Source organism: Rhagoletis zephyria, unplaced genomic scaffold, assembly GCF_001687245.7.
Source record: "Rhagoletis zephyria isolate East Lansing unplaced genomic scaffold, Rhagoletis_zephyria_1.1 Rzeph_scaffold_00176, whole genome shotgun sequence".
NCBI classification, from domain to species: Eukaryota; Metazoa; Arthropoda; class Insecta; order Diptera; family Tephritidae; genus Rhagoletis; species Rhagoletis zephyria.
Genome location: NW_016157260.1, coordinates 387,058 through 409,386, shown reverse-complemented (window position 1 = coordinate 409,386; position 22,329 = coordinate 387,058). Strand labels below are relative to the sequence as shown.

The 22,329-nt window shown below is 33.9% G+C and overlaps 1 protein-coding gene across 1 annotated transcript; it reads right to left on the bottom strand.

Moving 5' to 3' along the window:
- Positions 1-1,215: 1,215 nt before the first annotated feature.
- Positions 1,216-5,374, bottom strand: LOC108357083 (uncharacterized; the record flags this gene model as incomplete). Its single annotated transcript, XM_017608179.1, has 2 exons — positions 5,294-5,374; positions 1,216-1,927 (listed from the first exon to the last, which is right to left on the bottom strand). Coding segments are annotated over exons 1-2 (793 nt in total), but the record flags the coding sequence as incomplete, so codon positions are not given.
- Positions 5,375-22,329: the final 16,955 nt, after the last annotated feature.

Below are 22,329 nucleotides of genomic sequence, written 5' to 3'. Positions count from 1 at the left end.
ATATGTAACCAATTTCCTCTCTTAATGAATGCAAATTTACACACCGTGTTAATTAAATGAAACACTGTTTGTTTACTTTTAGTTATCACATATGTATGTATGTGGCGTAGAACAAATTTCAAATTTGGGTTTTGAGTTCTAAACATTTATTGTTCATAATCCCATAGTTTACACATAAAATGTTTGAAATTTCCCCTAAATTTTTTTTGTTAATTTACGCATATAAAAAGAGGTGACCAGTTTCCTCTCCTAATGTGTGCAAAATTAAACACTGTTTGTAGAGAAAAATTACACTCAAAGTATTTAAAATTGAGTAAATATGAGCACTTAAAATTTATTTTTTGTAAAAAAATATATTGTTACCTTCAGAGTGTATATCAAACCTCCGAGTGTATTTTCGTCATGAAAAAGCGAAAGGAGGGTAAACCCGTTGGGATTAATTTATTAATTGGAGCAAAAGCTTGGCCAAGGACTTAGCGAAATGTGTGAAGCGCCATTCTCTGTTGTAGTTGTGTGATTTGTACGTGTGTAAAAGAGCCTCTTCGCATGTATTTAAACAAAATGTTTTTAAAGTCATATTTGCGCAATAGTTGGTTTACAAAAAAATCGCAAAAAGTATACAAAAATATTTTTTTAACAAAACTTAATTCCCAATGCATTGACGAAAGTTTCGTCTTCAAATCACCACTTTGTTATGAGAACAGATTGAGATTTTGGAGAAATATTGAATAGTTTAAACTTTATCCAAGCTGACCGTGATATTTTGGAAAAATTCGCTGCTTTCAAGCCGACTTGCCAAGGATTGGCAAGTCCATACTTTTCAAATCAGTACGTTAAAATTTTTCGAAATTTGATCATTTTATTCCTAGACACGATGGAACATATTTTTTCAATTTTATGACTTTTCATCTATCAATTACTATGATCCTGCCAAGGACCAAGGACCTCGCAAGTCGGTGATTTGAAGTTGCTCTAGATAATTTTGTTTATTTTATTTCAGGACAGCAGGCAACATATTTTTGAGCAGTCGGCTCTCCAACTATAACTGAAACTTTTAGGGTATTTTTTCATGCACCTTTGTTTTATCTTTATTTATTTATCACTTTTTTGGGTTATGTATGCCATTATTTTAGCAAACGAGTGCTATGTGCGTATGTATATATTTTAGAAAATTCCAAAAATATTAACCAACACATATACACATTATTTACGTACCTGCATTCGTTGATGCATTCGAATGATTCACTGTGACCATCGACGCGCCCGCTGAATTCGCATTGGTATTATTGGCATTCAATGCATTACTACCCGCATTACTACTGCCACCATTTAGCAACGCCACTGTTGCATTTGTGCCATTTAAATTTGGTTGCTGCTGTTGTTGTGCCATAAGTGCTGCATGCGCCTCGTTTTTATTGGGAAAACTTAGGCGATGCTGTTGGTTATCGATCGTCATTGGTGATATAAGCGCTTGATTACTGCTGCTGCCATTCGAACTGAGCGGTGAGACGATGCTATCCGCAGCACCAGTAGGCGTTATCTCTTGGGCCGATGCAGTTGCTATTGCAGTCGCTGTTGCTGTTGCTGTCGCTGGCGTTGGCGCTGAAATCGATACTGCTATGTTACGTTTACTGTAAACAAGTGCCGTTGCTGGCGATGTTTGTATCGAGGCAATGGAGGTTGGTAGATTAGCGGTGGATGATAAAACAGATGCGTTAGCCGTTGTTAAATTTGCTGCCGTTACACTTTTGACATTTAATGCGGATTGTGCTGCTGTCACTGTCGTTGTTGTGACAGCTGTGGTGCTGTTGTTGCTGGTGCTTCCGCTGCCGTGATCCAGCGATAATATCGGCTTTAGCGGTTTATTATTGTTGATCGTTTTTTCGTTAATCGTTGCAATGCTTGAGTCAAGCGATTTAATATTTTTCTGTAACGAAGAAAATAAGCTGATATGAAAGTATGTCCTTGCTTGCGTTTAATGCAGAAATGGGTTTTATTTCAAAATATTACTCATTAAAAAATGGGAAACATGCAATAATAATATGGGGTAGCATATTTTTAGATCAATTATTTATATTTAAAGTTGATTAAGTCAGTGCCCAGCGAAGTGGAGTGTGAATTACGTTGAAGATTAGAAGCTTATAAATACATAGAAACACCCCGTCAATTAATGGTTTTTTTTAAATAAATTTTAATTCATATATTTTCTTAACTTGCGTCCGGTATTTGGAATGAATAGTTTCTTAATAATAAAAATAATTATTATATTACGGCGCATACATTTTTGCCAAGTGTTTGGCCGAGCTTCTCCTTCAACTTGTACTGTGCGTCGTGATATTGTTACACAAATGGAGGAACCTACAATTTTACGCCGGCGGTTAAGAGAAAATTTTTTAAATGCTGCCCGGACCAGGGATCGAACACAGATCCCACGGAGTAGTAGTACGCATCTCTAACCACTCAGTCACAGATGGACCTAAAAACTGTTACAACTGGGCTGGCAAGCCATTCTTTTGTAATTTTGATTTTCGCTTTACTCGCAATAGAGATCTTGCTAATTGATTTGGGCGCACTAAAAGATTCTAAATTTCCCCGTTGCTCTATTTGAGTTCGTACTTCTGGCCTTCTCTAGTCGCGGTGGATATTCTGGCTTCGAATATACCAGCAGGGTGCTCCGGTAATTATTCGAGGGATTTTGGATTGCGCACGACGTCATGCCATGCTCAATAAAATGCCCCGGCGACGTCAAGAAGCATTACAGCGCAATATTCCATCTTGAGTGGGGCAATGCTTCAATCCGGCGATGTGTGAGTAGATGTACCCCGCAATGGGGGTCGTCAACGACTTGTTGGTGGCTCTGGAGCGAAAGTTTCTGGAAACACTTTTTGAACTCATGCAAGGTTACCCGAACTTTGGTTGAAAACCGGGCTTTTAGCTGTGGGCTGAGTGTGAACCCTATCAAAACTTAGCTTGTTATTTTTACTAGGAGGTATAGGTACCGACTTGCCATCTTCCCTCAATGGGCATCTTCCACTAAGGCTTTCTGACACGCTGAAGTACTTGGGGTTGATCCTTGACGGCAAGCTTTTATAGGAAAGTATCAAGAAGGCAACATTAGCTTTATATTGCTGTAGGGAAGCATCGTTAAGCAGCCGAAGGAGCGCAAGGAGCAGTCTTAATTACAGTCAGTGGAGTACTTCGAACCACTCCTACTCTGGAGTTTAATGATATGCTAACCGTTGTGCCCATAGATATAGCAGGCAAAGCCCCCGCTGCCCGTGCCGCAGAAAGATTAAGTGATGGCTTTAAGTTCGCTTTGGGCTATGGGCACGCCAGTATTCTAAAAAGCTTGGTGTTCCTACCAACTCGAACAGACCACTGCACGCCGAGTTTAGGTCCGATGTGGGTGGGAAGCTAAATGGGAAGCTGGGGGAGGTGCGTTTTNACAAAGCCCCCGCTGCCCGTGCCGCAGAAAGATTAAGTGATGGCTTTAAGTTCGCTTTGGGCTATGGGCACGCCAGTATTCTAAAAAGCTTCGTCTTCCTACCAACTCGAACAGACCACTGCACGCCGAGTTTTGGTCCGATGTGGGTGGGAAGCTAAATGGGAAGCTGGGGGAGGTGCGTTTTTCTAGGCAGAGGTAGCTGCGATACAGGAGGCTTCGAATTGGCTGTCCAATAGTGCAATGCCTTTCTAGGAGGTGACTATCTATTCCGACACACAAGCAGCTATTTAGGCTCTTCCTCTCTGATGGTTCGGTCGAGATCGGCGAGGGATTGCTTGACCTCCCTATCGAACGTTTCAGATTATTAGGCTATTAACTTATTTGGATTCCAGGAACCAGTGAAATTGCTGTAAACTGCATGACCGATGAGCAGGCAAGACAGGCTGCTCTTAACGAACTGCAAGCAAGCAAACTCCTTCTGGCCACAGAAGGGGGCTGTCCAGTGAACTCTTGGGACTAAGCAAGGTACACCTTTCGCTAGTGGTGAAAGTTTTAACTGGTCACTGCATGATAGGATAACATGCGGTAAGACATAATATCATCGTTGACGCCTATCGCACCAGCTGCATACGAGACGATGAGGAGGAATTGTTTCAGCACCTGCTGATCTGGTGTCCTGCTTTTGCGAACCTTATGTTTAAGCAACTTGGGTCGCACTTTTTCCATACTACCGACGAGCTTTCGGGAAAGGATATCAGTCGGAGCTTCGTGGAAGCAGTAGGTGTCCTACCCCCACCTTCTTCGTCTTTGTTATCATCTTAATTCCCCCTTCCCTGTGTATCTTATTCCTTCTCCTCATTAGGGGCATCACAATGGATAGCGCAATCATTGTCTAGGTGTAAATGCACTGACGGACCTCTAACTTACTTATACCTTCTATTCGCTGTTCGGATTTTTGATGTGATGGGATTTACTACTCGATCGTTGCATGATTTTACCTCAAGCATTCATAAGAAATGTAAGCCGTTTTTCTTGCAAATCATTCTTTGTAAATCGTACACTGAACTTGATTATTTGTCTTTCGTTTTCTTGGTTTACTAAATAGTACATTCTGCAAAACAGTATATACCCAAATAATGTTTGAAAATATATCAATAAAAATATTTCTAAAAAAAAAAAATGCTAAATTCCTGATAATGATGATGGCTGCAGTCGTTGAGGATACATGCAAAGAGGTAAAAGCAAAGTGAAAATATTTAAATTTATTTACAAGAAGGATGAAGTGTGGAAATAGCAAAATTTTAAGGCATAAAATACGATCTGAAGTCATTTGAAATTTGAGCATATGTGCGCATTTGAGATAGTTGAGTAAGCGAGTACAAAGAAATTGTACACACACTATACACACATGCAAGCGCACCGCAAAGAGCTACAGGTTAGAAGGCAAGCAAATATTTTAAAGGTGAAAAATTATTTAAAATAAGAAAAAAAATTGGTGTGGAATGCACACAGCTGCCAAGGTGGAAAGTGTGGAAAAGAATGCGGTGAAGGGTTGAGCAGAGTTAGAAAGGGCATGCAAAAAAATTAAAAATTTTCTATTCACACATTTCTTACGTTTTCTTCTTCGCATTTTGCTTGTGCTCAAAGGAATGTTTTTATGGAAGGTGCAAACATACACATGCATTTTAAACATAAAAATATTGAAGACGTCGAAAATGGTGAGAAAAGAGCATTTTTATTTCGCTTATTTTTTCTAGTTTATATTCGTAATTTTTTTGCGTGATTGAGTAGCAAAGAAAAGTGAGGAAGGATAGATGCATTGGTTTGTACGTGCATGTATGTACTTACAGATTCGCTCAGTTTGTGCAGCGAAGCGTTAATGCGATCCGGATTGCGCGGCGGTGGTTCTGGTGGCTCAGACGCAGCCATTGTGGGACCANAAAATATTTAAATTTATTTACAAGAAGGATGAAGTGTGGAAATAGCAAAATTTTAAGGCATAAAATACGATCTGAAGTCATTTGAAATTTGAGCATATGTGCGCATTTGAGATAGTTGAGTAAGCGAGTACAAAGAAATTGTACACACACTATACACACATGCAAGCGCACCGCNGAAATATTTAAATTTATTTACAAGAAGGATGAAGTGTGGAAATAGCAAAATTTTAAGCATAAAATACGATCTGAAGTCATTTGAAATTTAAGCATATGTGCGCATTTGAGATGGTTGAGCAAACGAGTACAAAGAAATTGTACACACACTATACACACATGCAAGCGCACCGCAAAGAGCTACAGGTTAGAAGGCAAGCAAATATTTTAAAGGTGAAAAATTATTTAAAATAAGAAAAAAAATTGGTGTGGAATGCACACAGCTGCCAAGGTGGAAAGTGTGGAAAAGAATGCGGTGAAGGGTTGAGCAGAGTTAGAAAGGGCATGCAAAAAAATTAAAAATTTTCTATTCACACATTTCTTACGTTTTCTTCTTCGCATTTTGCTTGTGCTCAAAGGAATGNAACTTAAATTTTTCTATTCGCACATTTCTTACGTTTTCTTCTTCGCATTTTGCTTGTGCTCAAAGGAATGTTTTTATGGAAGGTGCAAACATACACATGCATTTTAAACATAAAAATATTGAAGACGTCGAAAATGGTGAGAAAAGAGCATTTTTATTTCGCTTATTTTTTCTAGTTTATATTCGTAATTTTTTTGCGTGATTGAGTAGCAAAGAAAAGTGAGGAAGGATAGATGCATTGGTTTGTACGTGCATGTATGTACTTACAGATTCGCTCAGTTTGTGCAGCGAAGCGTTAATGCGATCCGGATTGCGCGGCGGTGGTTCTGGTGGCTCAGACGCAGCCATTGTGGGACCAGAAGAAGTGCCGTTTATTTGCATAATATTCAATGAAGATTAGTGTTGTTGGTTGCCCAAGTAATGGTGGATAATGGATAAGAGGCAGTTGGAGTATTCGTTTGTTTTTTTTTTTTTGCTTTTTTGGGTTTACTTTTTTTCTGAGAGCTTAAATTTATTTTTTATCGAATAATCGTCAAAAGCCTTAATAAGTAGTTTATATGATTTACTAACTAGTTTCGCTTGAAATGTTTTTGATTTTGTTTGAGTTTTTAATTTGCATGTTCAACGCTTCCGAGTTGAACTCGAAATATTTTTTGTTTAGCACTGCAGCATCTGCAAGAAAAAATCAAGATTTAAAATTAAATTCAATTAATGAAATTTAGTGGAAAATGATGATAAAGGAAATAAATAGGAAATTCAGTTAAACATTTAAGCATGACTTTCAATGAATTCTTTTGGCGAAGTTATAATTAAAAGGTTACTTAAATTAAGGGCTTTAACACTGATCAGATGCCTCAGCCATGACGGAACTCCGGATAGACAAGTGACTAACTGGACTCTTCCCCAACAGCGGAGTAATGAGATCAGAACTAGGAGGAGCTATTATTCGTAGACCAGACAATTGATATATCCTTTATGGGGAGTCCTCTCTGCTTTCCTATGGGTACGATGATCCATTACTGATTCTTAAAAAAATATATCTTTTTTTCGCTCCACCCTAAAGAATGAAATGCAATTTTTAAAATATATTCATATTAAATTCAAATAAAAAAGTGATTAGTCACTTAATTGCTTTCTTGAAACTGGGTGGTAATGGTGTGTGTCTTGCCATTAGCGCACGCAAGGTGTGGGTTTTGAGATTCTAGGTAACCTAAAATATAGAAAAAAATAGAGAATTGCCACCTGATTGAAATTAAAACAAATTGATAAGATAAAGTAAATATTGCAATATGGCTGCCAAACGCAAAAGGTTTAAGAAAGCTTACAGCCGAAAATGTTTTCGTGGGAGTTGCTACATGTTTGAAATGTTTTGTAATTTAATTTAATTGATAAGACAAATAAAATATTCCACTATAGGCATCACACTGCAGAGGTTTGGGAATGTTTACTGCCGAAAACATTTTTTTAGGAGACTTTCCACCTGTTTGTGAAATTTTATTTAAATAAATGAAATATTACAGTACGAGTATCAAACAACACAAAAATAGTTTTAAGGCGCAGTGAAGCACGCCTGGTATTGGCTAGTCGAAAATAAAAATATTAAAAAAAGTGGTTTTCTTAACAGCGGCCGTCCTTCGGCGGGCAATGGCAAACCCTTAATTATATTTTTACCATGAAAAAGCTTCTCGTAATATCCATTTGCCGTTAGATAATAGTACCCTCTTTAAGTGCATAAATAAGCGAGGAACAAACAAACTTTTTTTTAAAAAGGCTAAACAAAATACATAAATTAAATATCTAACCTTCCACTGCAATCATTAATTAAATCCAAGCTGTTCAATTCATCAGCTTTCAAAATTTATGCCAATTTGGCTGCCATCATGGCCGTATCTGCGTGCAAGTAAACTAAAGCTCACTTGAGCATAAAAATGTTCGAAGTTTTCAGGTTTAAAATGGTTTTAATTTGTNGGTGGAAAATGATGATAAAGGAACTAAATAGAAAATTCAGTTAAAAATTTAAGCATTAATTTCAATGAATTGTTTTGGCAAAGTTATAATTAAAAGGTCACTAAAATGAGGGCTTTTACACTGATCAGTTGGGGAGCTATTATTCGTAGACCAGACAATAGAGGTATCCTTTATTGGGAGTCCTCTCTGCTTTCCTATGGGTACGATGATCCATTAGTGATTCAGGCTTAAAAAAATTTTTTTTTTCGCTCCACCCTAATGAATGAAATGCAATTTTTGAAATATATTCATATTAAATTCAAATAAAAAAGTGATTAGTCACTTAATTGCTTTCTTGAAACTGGGTGGTAATAGTGTGTGTCTTAAAAAGGCAAAACAAAATACATACATTAAATATTTAGCCTTCCACTGCAATCATTAATTAAATCCAAGCTGTTCAATTCATCAGCTTTCAAAATTTATGCCAAATTGGCAGCCATCGTGGCCGTATCTGAGTGCAAGTAAACTAAAGCTCACCTGAGCATAAAAATGTTCGAAGTTTTCAGGTTTAAAATGGTTTTAATTTGTTTAACAAATTACTGCAAGCCCTCTCCATTTTGCATAATCCAATTTCGCCTCGCTTTTGGCAAGTACAGGTAATTTTTTTTCATGCTTAACTTCGAACTACAAAATTTTCCAATGCTTTTTTTTTTTCTTCTGCAATAATGCCCGCTATTATTATTTTATGAATTTTACCTACGTCAACCTCTATGCGCACATCGTTTCTCGTAAATTAATTCACCTGCTCAAAGTTGGCAAACTTTTGCCCTATTAGTTAGTTGGTGAGCGTCAGGCTGGATGCAACATATTCCGCGCGCCAAAACTATGTGCGTAAAAAAGTTCTACGAAATTTCTTTTTTCTTTGATTATCCGTNCAACTATGTATGTGCGTAAAAAAGTTCTACGAAATTTCTTTTTTCTTTGATTATCCGTATAACCATACTTTTTGCATTTTTTCTACTACATATATTTGCTTTCTTCTCGTCATTTTTTCTTTGTTGCGTATCGACTTTAGCAATTTTTTTGTTTTGAAAATTTTTTCCCCACATTTGATGGGTCGCTTTCGATTTGCTGGCGATTCGAATTTTATTTGGGTTATTGGGTACCAATGCAAACATATGTATGTATGAGCTTATTTATGTGTACATATTTTCAATGGCGAGTGCACGAAAGTAATAGCCAAATGGAAAAAACAAACAGTGCTTGTTAAGGCATATGGCTTTATATGACCATATGTATGTATGTATATCTACATATGTTTGTATTCATATAAGGGCATGTGTGTGTGTGTGTGTTTTTTGCGCAGTTATTCGCATGTGTATTTGACCGCGTTCGCATGAGTTGCGAGGACGTTACGCATGAGTGAAATTTCATTTACCCAAAACAAGAGTTCTCTTTTTTTTGCAGTTCAGAAAAACTTTCGTTCACTCGCATATTCACCTGCGCACTCAAATGACCAAAATCATGAGTTCTGTGTTTGTATTTCTTTTGCCACATTTTCATGTTTGTGCTACACTCCTAATTCCTATTACTCCAGATTACTTCTAATGCTGGCTTAACGAGTGCAATTCAAAATAGTTACGAATTTTTTTTTTTTTTGGTATTTCACCTTCTGCAGCTGCGTTGTCGTGACAGTTTGGTTTTGATCCACGAATTCGAGCAGTTTTAGAAATTTTTATTATTCTTGTGAAACATTTAGATTAGGTTGGGTCATGACTCATGAGAATAGTTTGAAATGAGAATTTAGCTTAAAAAAAAACTAATATCGTGAACCGATTTGAAAAAGTTCAATTTGTTCCAAGCGATTTTCAATACTCTCTATGAGCGTATTTCAGGCAAAATATTTCAAATCGAAAATAACACTTATTTTTGACATTTCAGTTCAAGTAGTCAGACAGAAATGGATTGTTTAAATCATATCTGAATAGCCAATAAATTTTAACCTGAAACTAGTAAGCTGGTATTTTTATCGAAAAAATAAAAGAGATATTTTGACTATTATTTTTGATTGAAGAAATGTTGACCGTAATTTTTAGCAAAAAATGAAAATTCAAATATTACGTGTTATTACTTTTATTTTCAATTGAAAAATCAAATCAAATTTCCCCACTTAATTTTTTATCGAAAACATATCGATGGAAAAATTAACATCTATTTATCGCCTTTTTTTGAAAAAAAAAAACAAGAGTTACACTCCCTGGATTTTTTCTATAGCTTCTTTATTTTGGGTGCGTTTGCTATAGTTTATGTTTCCGTTTAACATATCCTTTTTTTGGGTGAGCTTAATTCAATATGATGGAAAATGTGCTCGTTCAATGGTGTATTTATTTAACCCTGCTTACATAACACGGTGCGTCAATTTTATGGCAATTCAACTCAGCCCGGACTTAGCTAATATTTTTTGAAAGTATTTGAACATATCCGGTAATAAAGCACTCGATGAATTAGCAAAAGCTAGCTGGTATTTTTATTTTATGGCTTACTAAAATTTTCATGTCGCAATCTAAGTAGTGGACAAAATGAGTAAAATATATGTAAAGTGTATGTCTGAGCGAAATTTAAGGTCATGAAATATATGGTAAAATTTCATAGGAAATAGTTTCGTAAAACATGTTAACCCATTAATGCAAGTGTCGTTTAGACCCTTACTTAAAGAAATCCCTCAGAAAGCTGATTTTGAAGGTCATTAGAGCATTTATGGGTGCTAAGAATTATTATTTCGAAAATTTTACTAGGGGTCTTCTCGGGCAAAAACTTCATATCACCAACTCATCTAGAACATTTTAATCCTCTCACGATCTTCGTTTGCTTTTTGTGGGGTTTGTTGAACTATGGGTCAAACTGACCCTTTTAGGCGGGAGCTAATGGGTTTAAATATTCTACGAAAATATTTCGCATGAAAATTTTCTATATACGGCTTGTGAAAGCTACTTAGGCCGGGAGATGAAAACTTGAGTAGGCCATAAATTAAAAATTCTAGCTAACTCTTGCAAATCCATAACGTATTTTATTATTGGATAGGTATACTTTCAGAAAATGTTAACAAAGTTCATCATATGCAGCATAAAGTTTAATACCCTATTGAATTTACTCAGTAACATAGTGATAACAATTTTCTGCAGTACACAATCAAGCGCAAATACATATCTACCAATAATACCCAAAAAAAAAAAAATCCGCAGCCCCATGTCGCAAAAGGTCTAAAAGACCCGTACATACACACGCAAAAATTCAAGGTCCTATTTCTACTTAATTTGTTCCTATTTCTTTGAATGAGGTATGAACTTATTCTAAAATAAATTTACTTTTAAATGAATACTAACATGTTTGGCCACTTATATAGAAATTTTTGAAATTAGCGATGGCCAAATCTGAAACAATTAAGAGAAATAGGGGTTTCCTAAATTTTACCCCATGCAAACTCCCAACAATTTAAATCTATCAATAGACTGTTATACATCATCTTAAAGGCCTCGGAAACTTGTTTTCCAAATATGTTTGATTTGTAAAATCCGATTAAAAATATTTAGTCAATCTGTTAATAGATAAGTGAATGAAATACGAAAATAGCTGCTATTTTTAATACAAAAGTGGAATATTCAGCAAATATGAGAAACCTAAATATTTTCATATTGTATCTTGCCTTCAACCTTCACTATGTTTTGTTTAGCGTGTATTTATTTAGTGANATGAGAATAGTTTGAAATGAGAATTTAGCTTAAAAAAAACTAATATCGTGCTTTCTTCAGAACTTCTTTCCCTATGAACCGATTTGAAAAAGTGCAATTTGTTCCAACACTCACTATGAGGGTATTCCAGGAGTGTTAACATTTATTTTTTGGTACCCTGTACAAATAGCTAAATCGGGTTGTTTAGGAATCGAAAATAACACTTATTTTTGAAATTTCAGTTCAAGTAGTCAGACAGAAATGGTTTGTAAAAGAGATATTTTGGCTGTTATTTTTGATTGAAGAAATGTTGACTATTATTTTTAGCAAAAAATAAAAGACAAATATTACGTGTTATTACTTTTATTTTTAATCGAAAAATCAAATCAAATTTCACCGCTTAATTTTTTATCGAAAACGTATCGATGATAAAATAAAATATATTTATCGACTTTTTTGAAAAATGCAACAGTTACAGTCCCTGAATTTTTTCTATAGCTTCTTTATTTTGGGTGCGATTTCTATAATTTATGTTTCCGTTTAACATAGCCTTTTATCTAATATTTTATGAAAGTATTTGAACATATCCGGTAATAAAGCACTCGATGAATTACAAAAGCTTGCTGGTGCTTTTATTTTATGGCCTACTAAAATTTTCATGTCGCAACCTAAGTAGTGGAAAAAATAGTGAAATATATGTTTGTCTGAACGAAATTTAAGGTTATGAAATATAGAGTAAAATTTCATAGGAAATATTTTCGTAGAACATGTTAACCCATTAATTATCACCCGCCTGCAAGTGTCGTGTAGACCCTTACTTAAAGAAATCCCTCAAAAAGCTGATTTTGAAGTTCAATAGAGCATTTATGGGTGCTAAGAATTATTATTTCGAAAATTTTACTAGGGGTCTTCTCGGGCAAAAACTTCATATCACCAACTCATCTAAAACATTTTAATCCTCTCACGATCTTCGTTTGCTTTTTGTGGGGTTGCTTGAAGTATGGGTCAAACTGACCCTTTTAGGCGGGAGCTAATGGGTTAAATATTCTACGAAAATATTTCGCATGAAAATTTACTATATTAAGTACCTATAATTTCGCTCTGATACTTATTTTAACATTATTTTCCACTTTTTTGAAAAGTACTTAGGCCGGGACATGAAAATTTTAGTAGGCAATAAATTAAAATTGGAGCTAACTTTTGCAAATCCATAGAGTATTTTATTACTGGATAGGTATACTTTCAGACAATGTTAATAAAGTCCGGGATGGTTTCGGCTGCTGCACATGTAACCAGTCTTTCGCGAAATGAAGATTGAAATCGGTGGTATTTCCATGGTAATTGAAAAATATTTCCAAATAAAATGCATTAAAATACTAAATAAGTATTTAAGGACTCCATATCTTTGAAAAAAATTGTCATACAATTTTTATTACGACGTCTCACAGACGTATGGTTATATTCTCAGTAACTTTCAGTACAGTTATCAAAGCAGGGTTAATAAATGCATACATATTCATCAAATTGATTTGCGTATAATTTTGGATTTTCCGCATGGCTGCATTTTTTGCTTAAGTGCACAAAATTGTCTGCAGCGAAATCACATGCAGCATAAAGTTTAATACCCTACTGAATTTACTAAGTAACATAGTAATAACATTTTCAAACATACATACATATACATACCAATAATACCCAAACAAATTCCGCAGCCCCACAGCGCAAAAGGTCTAAAAGTCCCGCGTATAAATTCAAGGTCCTATATCTATTTAATATTTTCCTATTTCTTTGAACGAGGTATGAACTTTTTCTAAAATAAATATACTTTTAAATGAATACTAACATGTCATTTACATAGAAATTCTTGAAATTACCGATGGCCAAACCTGAAACAATAGGGAGTGAACAAATAGGGAGTTTTTAAATTTTACGCCATGCAAACTCCCAACAATTTAAATCTATCAATAGACTGTTATACATCATCTTAAAGGCCTAGAAACCCTGTTTTCCAAATATGTCTGATTTGTAAAATCGGATTAAAAATATTTAGTCAATCTGTTAATAGATAAGTGAATGAAATACGAAAATAGCTGCTATTTTTAACACAAAAGTGGAATATTCAGCAAATATGAGAAACCTAAATATTTTCATATTGTACCTTGCCTTCAACCTTCACTATGTTTTGTTTAGCGTGTATTTATTTAGTGACTATTTTGGTACCATAGTGTCATAAACGGTAGCCTATTATCTTGGTGTTCGTTGGTCGTGCAATAAATTGTGGTTTCTAAACTTTTAATTGCATATGTATGTATGCCCAAAGTACTACATATGTATACTTCTTACACATTAATAGTTTATGTAACTGTCACTTTCATGTGACGAAAAATACTGTCATCACCACAATCATGTTAATGACAAAATTGTAATTGATTGCATTCTAATGAAATTAAATAATAAACTTGTGGTGACGAAAGGCAAGTTAGAGAAAAGTACTCGTAATTTGACTTACGCAATGTAANATCGTGCAATAAATTGCGGTTTCTAAACTTTTAATTCCATATGTATGTATGCCCAAAGCACTACATATGTATACTTCGTACACATTAATAGTTTATGTAACTGTCACTTTCATGTGACGAAAAATACTGTCATTACCACAATCATGTTAATGACAAAATTGTAATTGATTGCATTCTAATGAAATTAAATAATAACTTGTGGTGGCGAAAGGCAAGTTAGAGAAAAGTACTCGTAATTTGACTTACGCAATGTAAACTAAATAAGGACAATAATCAATAAATAATAAGGCATACATACATATGTATGTATTTATATAAGCTAAGGTCAGTTGAATTTAAGTTAACTGAAAACACGTGTAACCCCCACCTGCTAAGTATTTAAGCACATTCTTTGTAAATAAATCACTTTGAGAATACGAAATATTTTAGTCAAAATTNCATGTATTTTTATAAGCAATGGTCAGTTGAATTTAAGTTAACTGAAAACACGTGTAACCCCCACCTGCTAAGTATTTAAGCACATACTTGCTACATTAAGGTTCTTTGTAAATAAATCACTTTGAGAATACGAAATATTTTAGTCAAAATTGTCGAAAACAAAACTTTGATATTTCTTCAAAAATTTATAGATATGCCATCCAGCTGTTGTCTTGCGCGATAATAGAAAACGAATCGAATTCAGAATCCCTGAATAACTGCATACTCCAAAAAATTCTAAAAAATATTAAAAAATCTGTAAATTTGTAATATACTCATTTTACTCAACTTCGGTGTAATAAAAAATTCATAACAAAAATAGTTACAGTAGGGGTGCACCCCGTAATACTATATCTAAATATAGCTATCATTGCGATTTTTTTTTTAACTTTTTTTGAGATGGCATATATTCAAAAACTATTTTTTTATCAAAAAATTTGTATGTGAAATTTCTTTCTAGAAAAAAAACTTAAAAATGTTTCTTTTCATAGAGAATTTTGAAGTGTGTATGTGTGATTTTTTCCAAATTTTTTTCTCGCTGTCGCAAGTCGACCGTTGCATCGTTGCAATGCAATACAATGAAACCATTGCAATGGTACGAATCGATTATTTTTGATTTGGATGTATTTTGCTCAGCACTTTTCTTTTTAAACATTTTTGAATACATTTTTTTATTTTATACAATACCCCGAACTGATGTTAAATGATTCTGAAATTTTCGAGAATGTGGTTTTTTTAAATATATGAAATTTTGGGTTTTGAAACATTTTTTTTTAATATAAGGAAATTATGATTTAATATATTGAAATATCTTTAATAGGTTGTTTGACAGCTAAATATTATATAGATTTTTCTTGGTGATTTTTACTGGTTTTATAACTGGTAACAGTTTTGAAGGAAAATGGGGCGAAAGTGATGTTATTAATNAAGAAGGTGGTTTTTTAAATATATGAAATTTTGGGCTTTGAAACATTTTTTTTTTTTTAATATAAGGAAATTATGATTTAATATATTGAAATATCTTTAATAGGTTGTTTGACAGCTAAATATTATATAGATTTTTCTTGGTGATTTTTACTGGTTTTATAACTGGTAACAGTTTTGAAGGAAAATGGGGCGAAAGTGATGTTATTAATAAAACTATCGTGTCTTATCGACATATTAATTCTTGCTAAGATTAATATTACTACCACACATAGTTACATGTCAACAATACAGAATATTCATCGACTTCGTGGTTATTTATAAATGTATTTACCATTATTTGTAGTTTTAAAAATATTGCCATCGGTGTATTGAAATCAGTGCATTTCCTTCCTAAAGTTTATAGCTGTCATAAACAGAATATAATTTTAATTTTTTACATAAACTGTTGTCAAAAGTGTAAAAACAAATATGTATGTAAAGACATATTGAAATTTGAGAAAAATGGTTGCTCGTGGGGCATCCTAATATAAATACACATAGTGCAATAGAGCTTTTTATGCGTACAATTTTCACTAGAAATTCCAATTAATCTACATACATTCATACATAGTATGACAAGATTATCAGGATACTAACTCAATCAGCTAAATGCACGAATTTCGCTTCAGATACAACTATGTATGTACCTACATACATATATTAGTAAGCAGACNGATATTGAAATTTGAGAAAAATGGTTTCTCGTGGGGCATCCTAATATAAATACACATAATGCAATAGAGCTTTTTATGCGTACAATTTTCACTAGAATTTCCAATTAATACTACATACATTCATACATAGTATGACAAGATTATCAGGATACTAACTCAATCAGCTAAATGCACGAATTTCACTTCAGATACAACTATGTATGTACCTACATACATATATTAGTAAGCAGACTGACGCAAGTGCACTATGTATTTACTTAAATACTTGTAGAAAATACATACATACATATGTATATAGTAGACCGAAAGGACCAACAATAGCTTTGGCCATAAACGGAAGCATGAAGTCACAATTAAATTAACATTTATTGGTACTCAATATGCTATACATTATGGAGAAGTTGCATAGATCAGCATAAAGCCATATGTGTACTCTGCAGTGCAAAGTCAAACCAGTCAGTAAAATTAACAGTTCATGAACTGGTATAAGCTAAAGCGGTTGCCTACCATGCGATTATGCGATTGGCGACATTTGCATAAGCTACGGCTTATGGTTCTAAGGTAGCAGGTTCGAATCAACTTGGAGGTGGCTAAGATTTTTCAAACCAATAAATTTAATTTAATGTGAATTATTTAAATTTAAAAATGTAAGTATATGTAAATCTCAATGAAGTGAATTTAAAAAAAAAAATTTGGAATATACGAACCTTAACATCATGCAATTTAAATTAAATAAAACAAAAAATAAAAATAATTTATAAACCTCAATTACATTAAAAAAAGAAAAAAATGTACGCTGCCCGCAGATTCTAACCTACGATATCTGGAATGGTCTGCTAGTGTTTCGTTCACTTGGCCATTGCGACTGTTGATGCGGCGCTTGCAAAATGGCGTACTTATTCTTTTCATGAGGGATGAAGCGGCAGATTAAAGTGTAAATTGGTACCATTCACTAGCATGGAAAAAGGATGGGACAGGAACTAGTTGAGCTGAAACGCCCGCTGTTAGTATCCTATTCCACAAGCTACAGGGTATTTCTAATGCAATTTCTATAGCATATTTTCATGCAAATCATACACATACACAAATGTAGGTCCAAACGACTAAGTGGTATGGTTGTGCCTAACCAACAATAAATTTGTGAGCCAATCAATTCTACCGAACACCACAAATGAGACTTTCCACTTAACTGATACTGTGGCTGGTCGGCCAAATTTGTCGGTGTTCAAATAATTCAAAATAATGGTCAACAGGAGGTGCTTTAGTTTAATGTACTATTTTACATACAAATCTACTCGTAGATACTTGTGTATGTATGTACGAATAGTGCAGTCGTATACTTTTGTATCGAAGCAAACGATTTCATGATTGTAGCTGGATTTAGGTCAAACGCATAAATTTGACATAAGAACTTGAAATGATTGAGTGTATGTACATATGTACATAGTTATAGTCATGTGAAAAATGATAGGGACACGGCACTTTGATTATATAGTTTAGGCTATTTTGCTTTTGTTTATTTAATGTTCATTAGTTTTTTATAAAAATACAGCTCATTGTCCAACAAAAACCAGTATACTTAGATATCTCCAAATTTCAAACCTTGTAGAAAACTTAGAAAATTTCAGAAAAAACTTTACAACAACAAACAACGTTTTATTTAAAATTAAAAAAAAATCGAAGTATGCAGTTTTATCGCCTATTAAATTGTAGATTAAGAAAGTGCAAGTCGCAAATAGCTAAGAATTCTGGTTGATTCTTCATATTTTTTTTTGTCGATGGTGTTATTTTTTTCTTCCATAAAAAAAAAAATGTTGAACAAGACATACTTTGTATTGAAGAAAATGCGTGACACCGTCAGCACAGAAATTATAGAAAATCAACATGTATTCTTAGCCACTTGAAACTGCAATTTTCATATGGGCTGTAAAACTGCATACCTAGATTTTTTCTAAAAATTCTTAATAAAAAGTTTGTTGTTGTAAAATTTTGTTGAATTTTTCAAATTTTTCTACAAAGTTTTAAATTTGGACATATATGGCGTTTGTTAGATAATGATCTGTGTTTTTATAAAAAAAATAATATACAAACAAAAGCAAAATAGGCAAAAATTTTCAAAATTGCGTTCCTATTATTTTTCACGTGACTGTTTATAGGTGTGTATTATAGACTATAGGTTTAAATATATAAACAAACAAATACGCTGGTGTGACGTTACAAAAAACCGACTTGAATTACAAGGTTTCCAAGCTCTGCGAAGTCTGCAGCAAGCAAGTATGTATTTGTAGAAATTTTTTTAGTTGTTAAAGGTGGACATCTTTTAAAAATTACCTAAGAGAGTAACCACAGTTCATCGGAAAAAGAAGTTAAAAAAGTTAAATGTTGCCATGAAGAGGTTCATAATAAAATTTATAGCTTCAACGTACATATGATGGACATTTGCTGGTTTAAAAACTCCTTCATATCCATACATGCATACATGTATATAGATATATTTTTTTAAAAAACTATTTCTAAACGTACGTGCCCACGTAAGTACATATGTACATACATACCTAGAAGAAGGACATTAGAAAACACTTGTCTGTGAATTTTTATCGTATTTAAAAAAAAAAATTATATACCCTTTGACAATTTCATATCAAGTCCCACACATTGTACAAACACATTTTGCACACACACACACACGCAACCACATATTTTATGTGTAAGCTGTACAAGATTATTNCCATATGGGCTATAAAACTGCATACCTAGAATTTTTCTAAAAATTCTTAATAAAAAGTTTGTTGTTGTAAAATTTTGTTGCATTTTTCTACAAAATTTTTAAATTTGGATATATATGGTGTTTGTTAGACCTGTACTTTTATGAAATAGAATTAAACAATAAACAAACAAAAGAAAAATAGGCAAAAATTGTGAAAATGTGGTGTTATTATTATTTTTCACATGACTGTGTTTATAGGTGTGTATTATAGAGTATAAATTTAAATATATAAACAAACATACGCACTGGCATGCCGCTACAAGAAACATACTTGAATTACAAGATTGCCAAATTTTGAGAATTCTGCAAGCAAGTATTCTTAGTAAAATTTTACGTAATTTTGCAAGTTTTTAAACGTGGACATCTTTTCTGTATTTTTTTTTTCAACCGCCGAATATCAGATGAGGTGATTTCCCTCCACAGAGGGGGTTTAAACCCCCAAAACACTTTCCTTGCGGCCGGGCCTGATTCAATAAGAGTATATACATTTAACCCACAATTACTGGAGCCCCTTTAATGACAATGATATCAATATGCTTTGAAATATTTATCGCTAACGATATCGTTTTATATTTCGATTGTGTCATATTTGGAGAATTATGTATATTGCTTTCGATTCTTTTTCTATATTCATAGCAGCAATAAGCTCGCTGAATTGATCTTACGCACATGAATAGGATGGCCGCGCGTTTAAAAATTATCTAAGAGAATAACCACAGTTCATCGGAAAGAAAAAGCAGTTAAAAAAAATGTTCATGTAAAACATTCTGCAAAATTATCCCCCATAAAATGTTGTCATGAAGAGGTTCATAATAAAATTTATAGTCGAAACGTACATATGATCGACATTTGCTGGTTTAAAAACTCCTTCATATCCATACACGCATACATGTATATATATTTTTATAAAAAAAACTATTTCTAAACAAACATGCACACGTAAGTACATGCCTAGAAGAAGGACATTAGAAAGCACTTGTCTACGAATTTTTATCGTATTTTAAAAAAATTTGATATACCCTTTGACAATTTCATGTCAACTCCCACTCATTGTACAAACACAGTTTGCACACACACACGCAACCACATATTTTATGTGTAAGCTGTACAAGATTATTTATATATTCTATGCAGCTACACACTATCTAGTAGAACATGCTCAAGTGTGCACAGCATGCGTCCAATGTAGGACCTCTTTTCACATGCAAATTTCTTAGCCATTTGCATATGCTATCTTTCAGCCAAGCACTTGAAGCGATTGTAGGCGAAGAACAGTTGATCTTTTACTCGAATGTAAAATTTAAATTGAATTTCTGTCTGTGTTCTTATGTGTTACGCAAATATAGACATATATGGTTAACAAAAAGGGAGGTGGTGTATGTGGATATGTATAAAACCGTATAATCTTGCCAGCGATATGCGATTAAATTAAAATAAGCAAACAAATTTAAAGAATATATATAATTTGGTAAATAAGTTAGGTTCCAGGATTTGAGGACAAAAACCGCTATCTTCTGAAAAGCTGAAATANAGTTAACAAAAGGGGAGGTGGTGTATGTGGATATGTATAAAACCGTATAATCTTGCCAGCGATATGTGATTAAATTAAAATAAGCAAACAAATTTAAAGAATATATATAATTTGGGAAATAAGTTAGGTTCCAGGATTTGAGGACAAAAACCGCTATCTTCTGAAAAGCTGAAATAAGTTGTCACTAGACACGAGTAAAGGCGCGCCATTGTTCGGCGAAGACAGACGCGTAAACATAGATGTATACCTAGCCAAGGACTGTCAATTCAGCATTATTCCCCAGAAACTCTTTGGGGAATGCACATACATACTATTACACCCGAAAACATAGTTGACCACGAAAATAATTTAACGTGTCTTTCTTCGCCGTCGCCCAGGTCTAGGCGCTTTTCTTCGCTGAAGTGTTTTTTATGCGTCTTTTTCGCTGTCAACTTTTGAGCTCGCGCCTTTATTCGTGTCTAGTGACGAAATGTTCTTACTTAAGACCCAAAATACTAAAGTCCTAGTTGTCGGCCGAAAGAGTTTGCACTTGAATAACGAAAAGGAGAATTTAATTACCACTAGAATTTTGAGTTTATAAAAATCCCTAAAAAAATTGTAACTATGAAACCATCAAACGCCGTGTTTGAAAGATTTTTTCAAAAAANCGTCTTTCTTCGCCGTCGCCTAGGTCTAGGCGCTTTTCTTCGCTGAAGTGTTTTTTGACGTAGAATACGTCTTACCTTAAGGTATGGGGGCTATGTNAACTTTGGGGTCATGAAAATTTTCTTTTTGAGCGAGTCCTTAAAAAAAAGCCAGAATCGAATTGATCACTGGTTTCTAGCGTAATTTACTAGCATGACATGGCGTATGAGTGACAATAATGTCAAATTCAAAGCGAACAACAAGAAAANGACTTTGGGGTCATGAAAATTTTATTTTTGAGCGAGTCCTTAAAAAAAGCCAGAATCGAATTGATCACTGGTTTCTAGCGTAATTTACTAGCATGCCATGGCGTATGAGTGACAATAATGTCAAATTCAAAGCGAACAACAAGAAAATGGCAGAATGCTCGACGAAGCAAGAAACGTCAAGTGGATGAATACTACGAACAGCAAGAGATTGAGAGAATGTGCGATAGACAGCAGAACGTTCTAGAGTTGCCTTGGGTGCGAGCGCCGCTGCTACAGCGCGAGAAGTCAGTTGCGAGTCAGCAAGCTATAAGTTCAGTTGTGTTATCAAGCTTTGTAAAGTGTTTGTTTTACAATAAAGTAAATTCTACTGTAATTTAGTCAACAGCTTATATATTTCATATCCATAATTTTTTGAGGGAATCAGTATTATTTTTTATAATTTCACTAAATTAAAGTTGAAATCATTTGATTAAAAGAAACTTAACAAATATCAAATTATAAAAACCTTAAAAAATTTAGATAATAAGTTTGACAGAATAAAACATAACCAAAGATCATAGAAAATAAGGATGCTGGCCATTTTTATGGCTTTCTATATTTAGGGTCCCATGTGATAGCGAAAGTGCTGACACGTTTGTNGAGGATGCTGGCCATTTTTATGACTTTCTATATTTAGGGTCCCATGTGATAGCGAAAGTGCTGACACGTTTGTACGAACAATTGTTTTTGGCCAGAGTACAGGGAAACTCTTATTAAATTAATAAAGATTACACTGAAAATCGGGATTTAACTGTCCCACCAAAAGCGGTACGAATGGTCACCGTAGCCATACCTAAATAAAAGCGTCAGCGTTGTCTGGCTATCG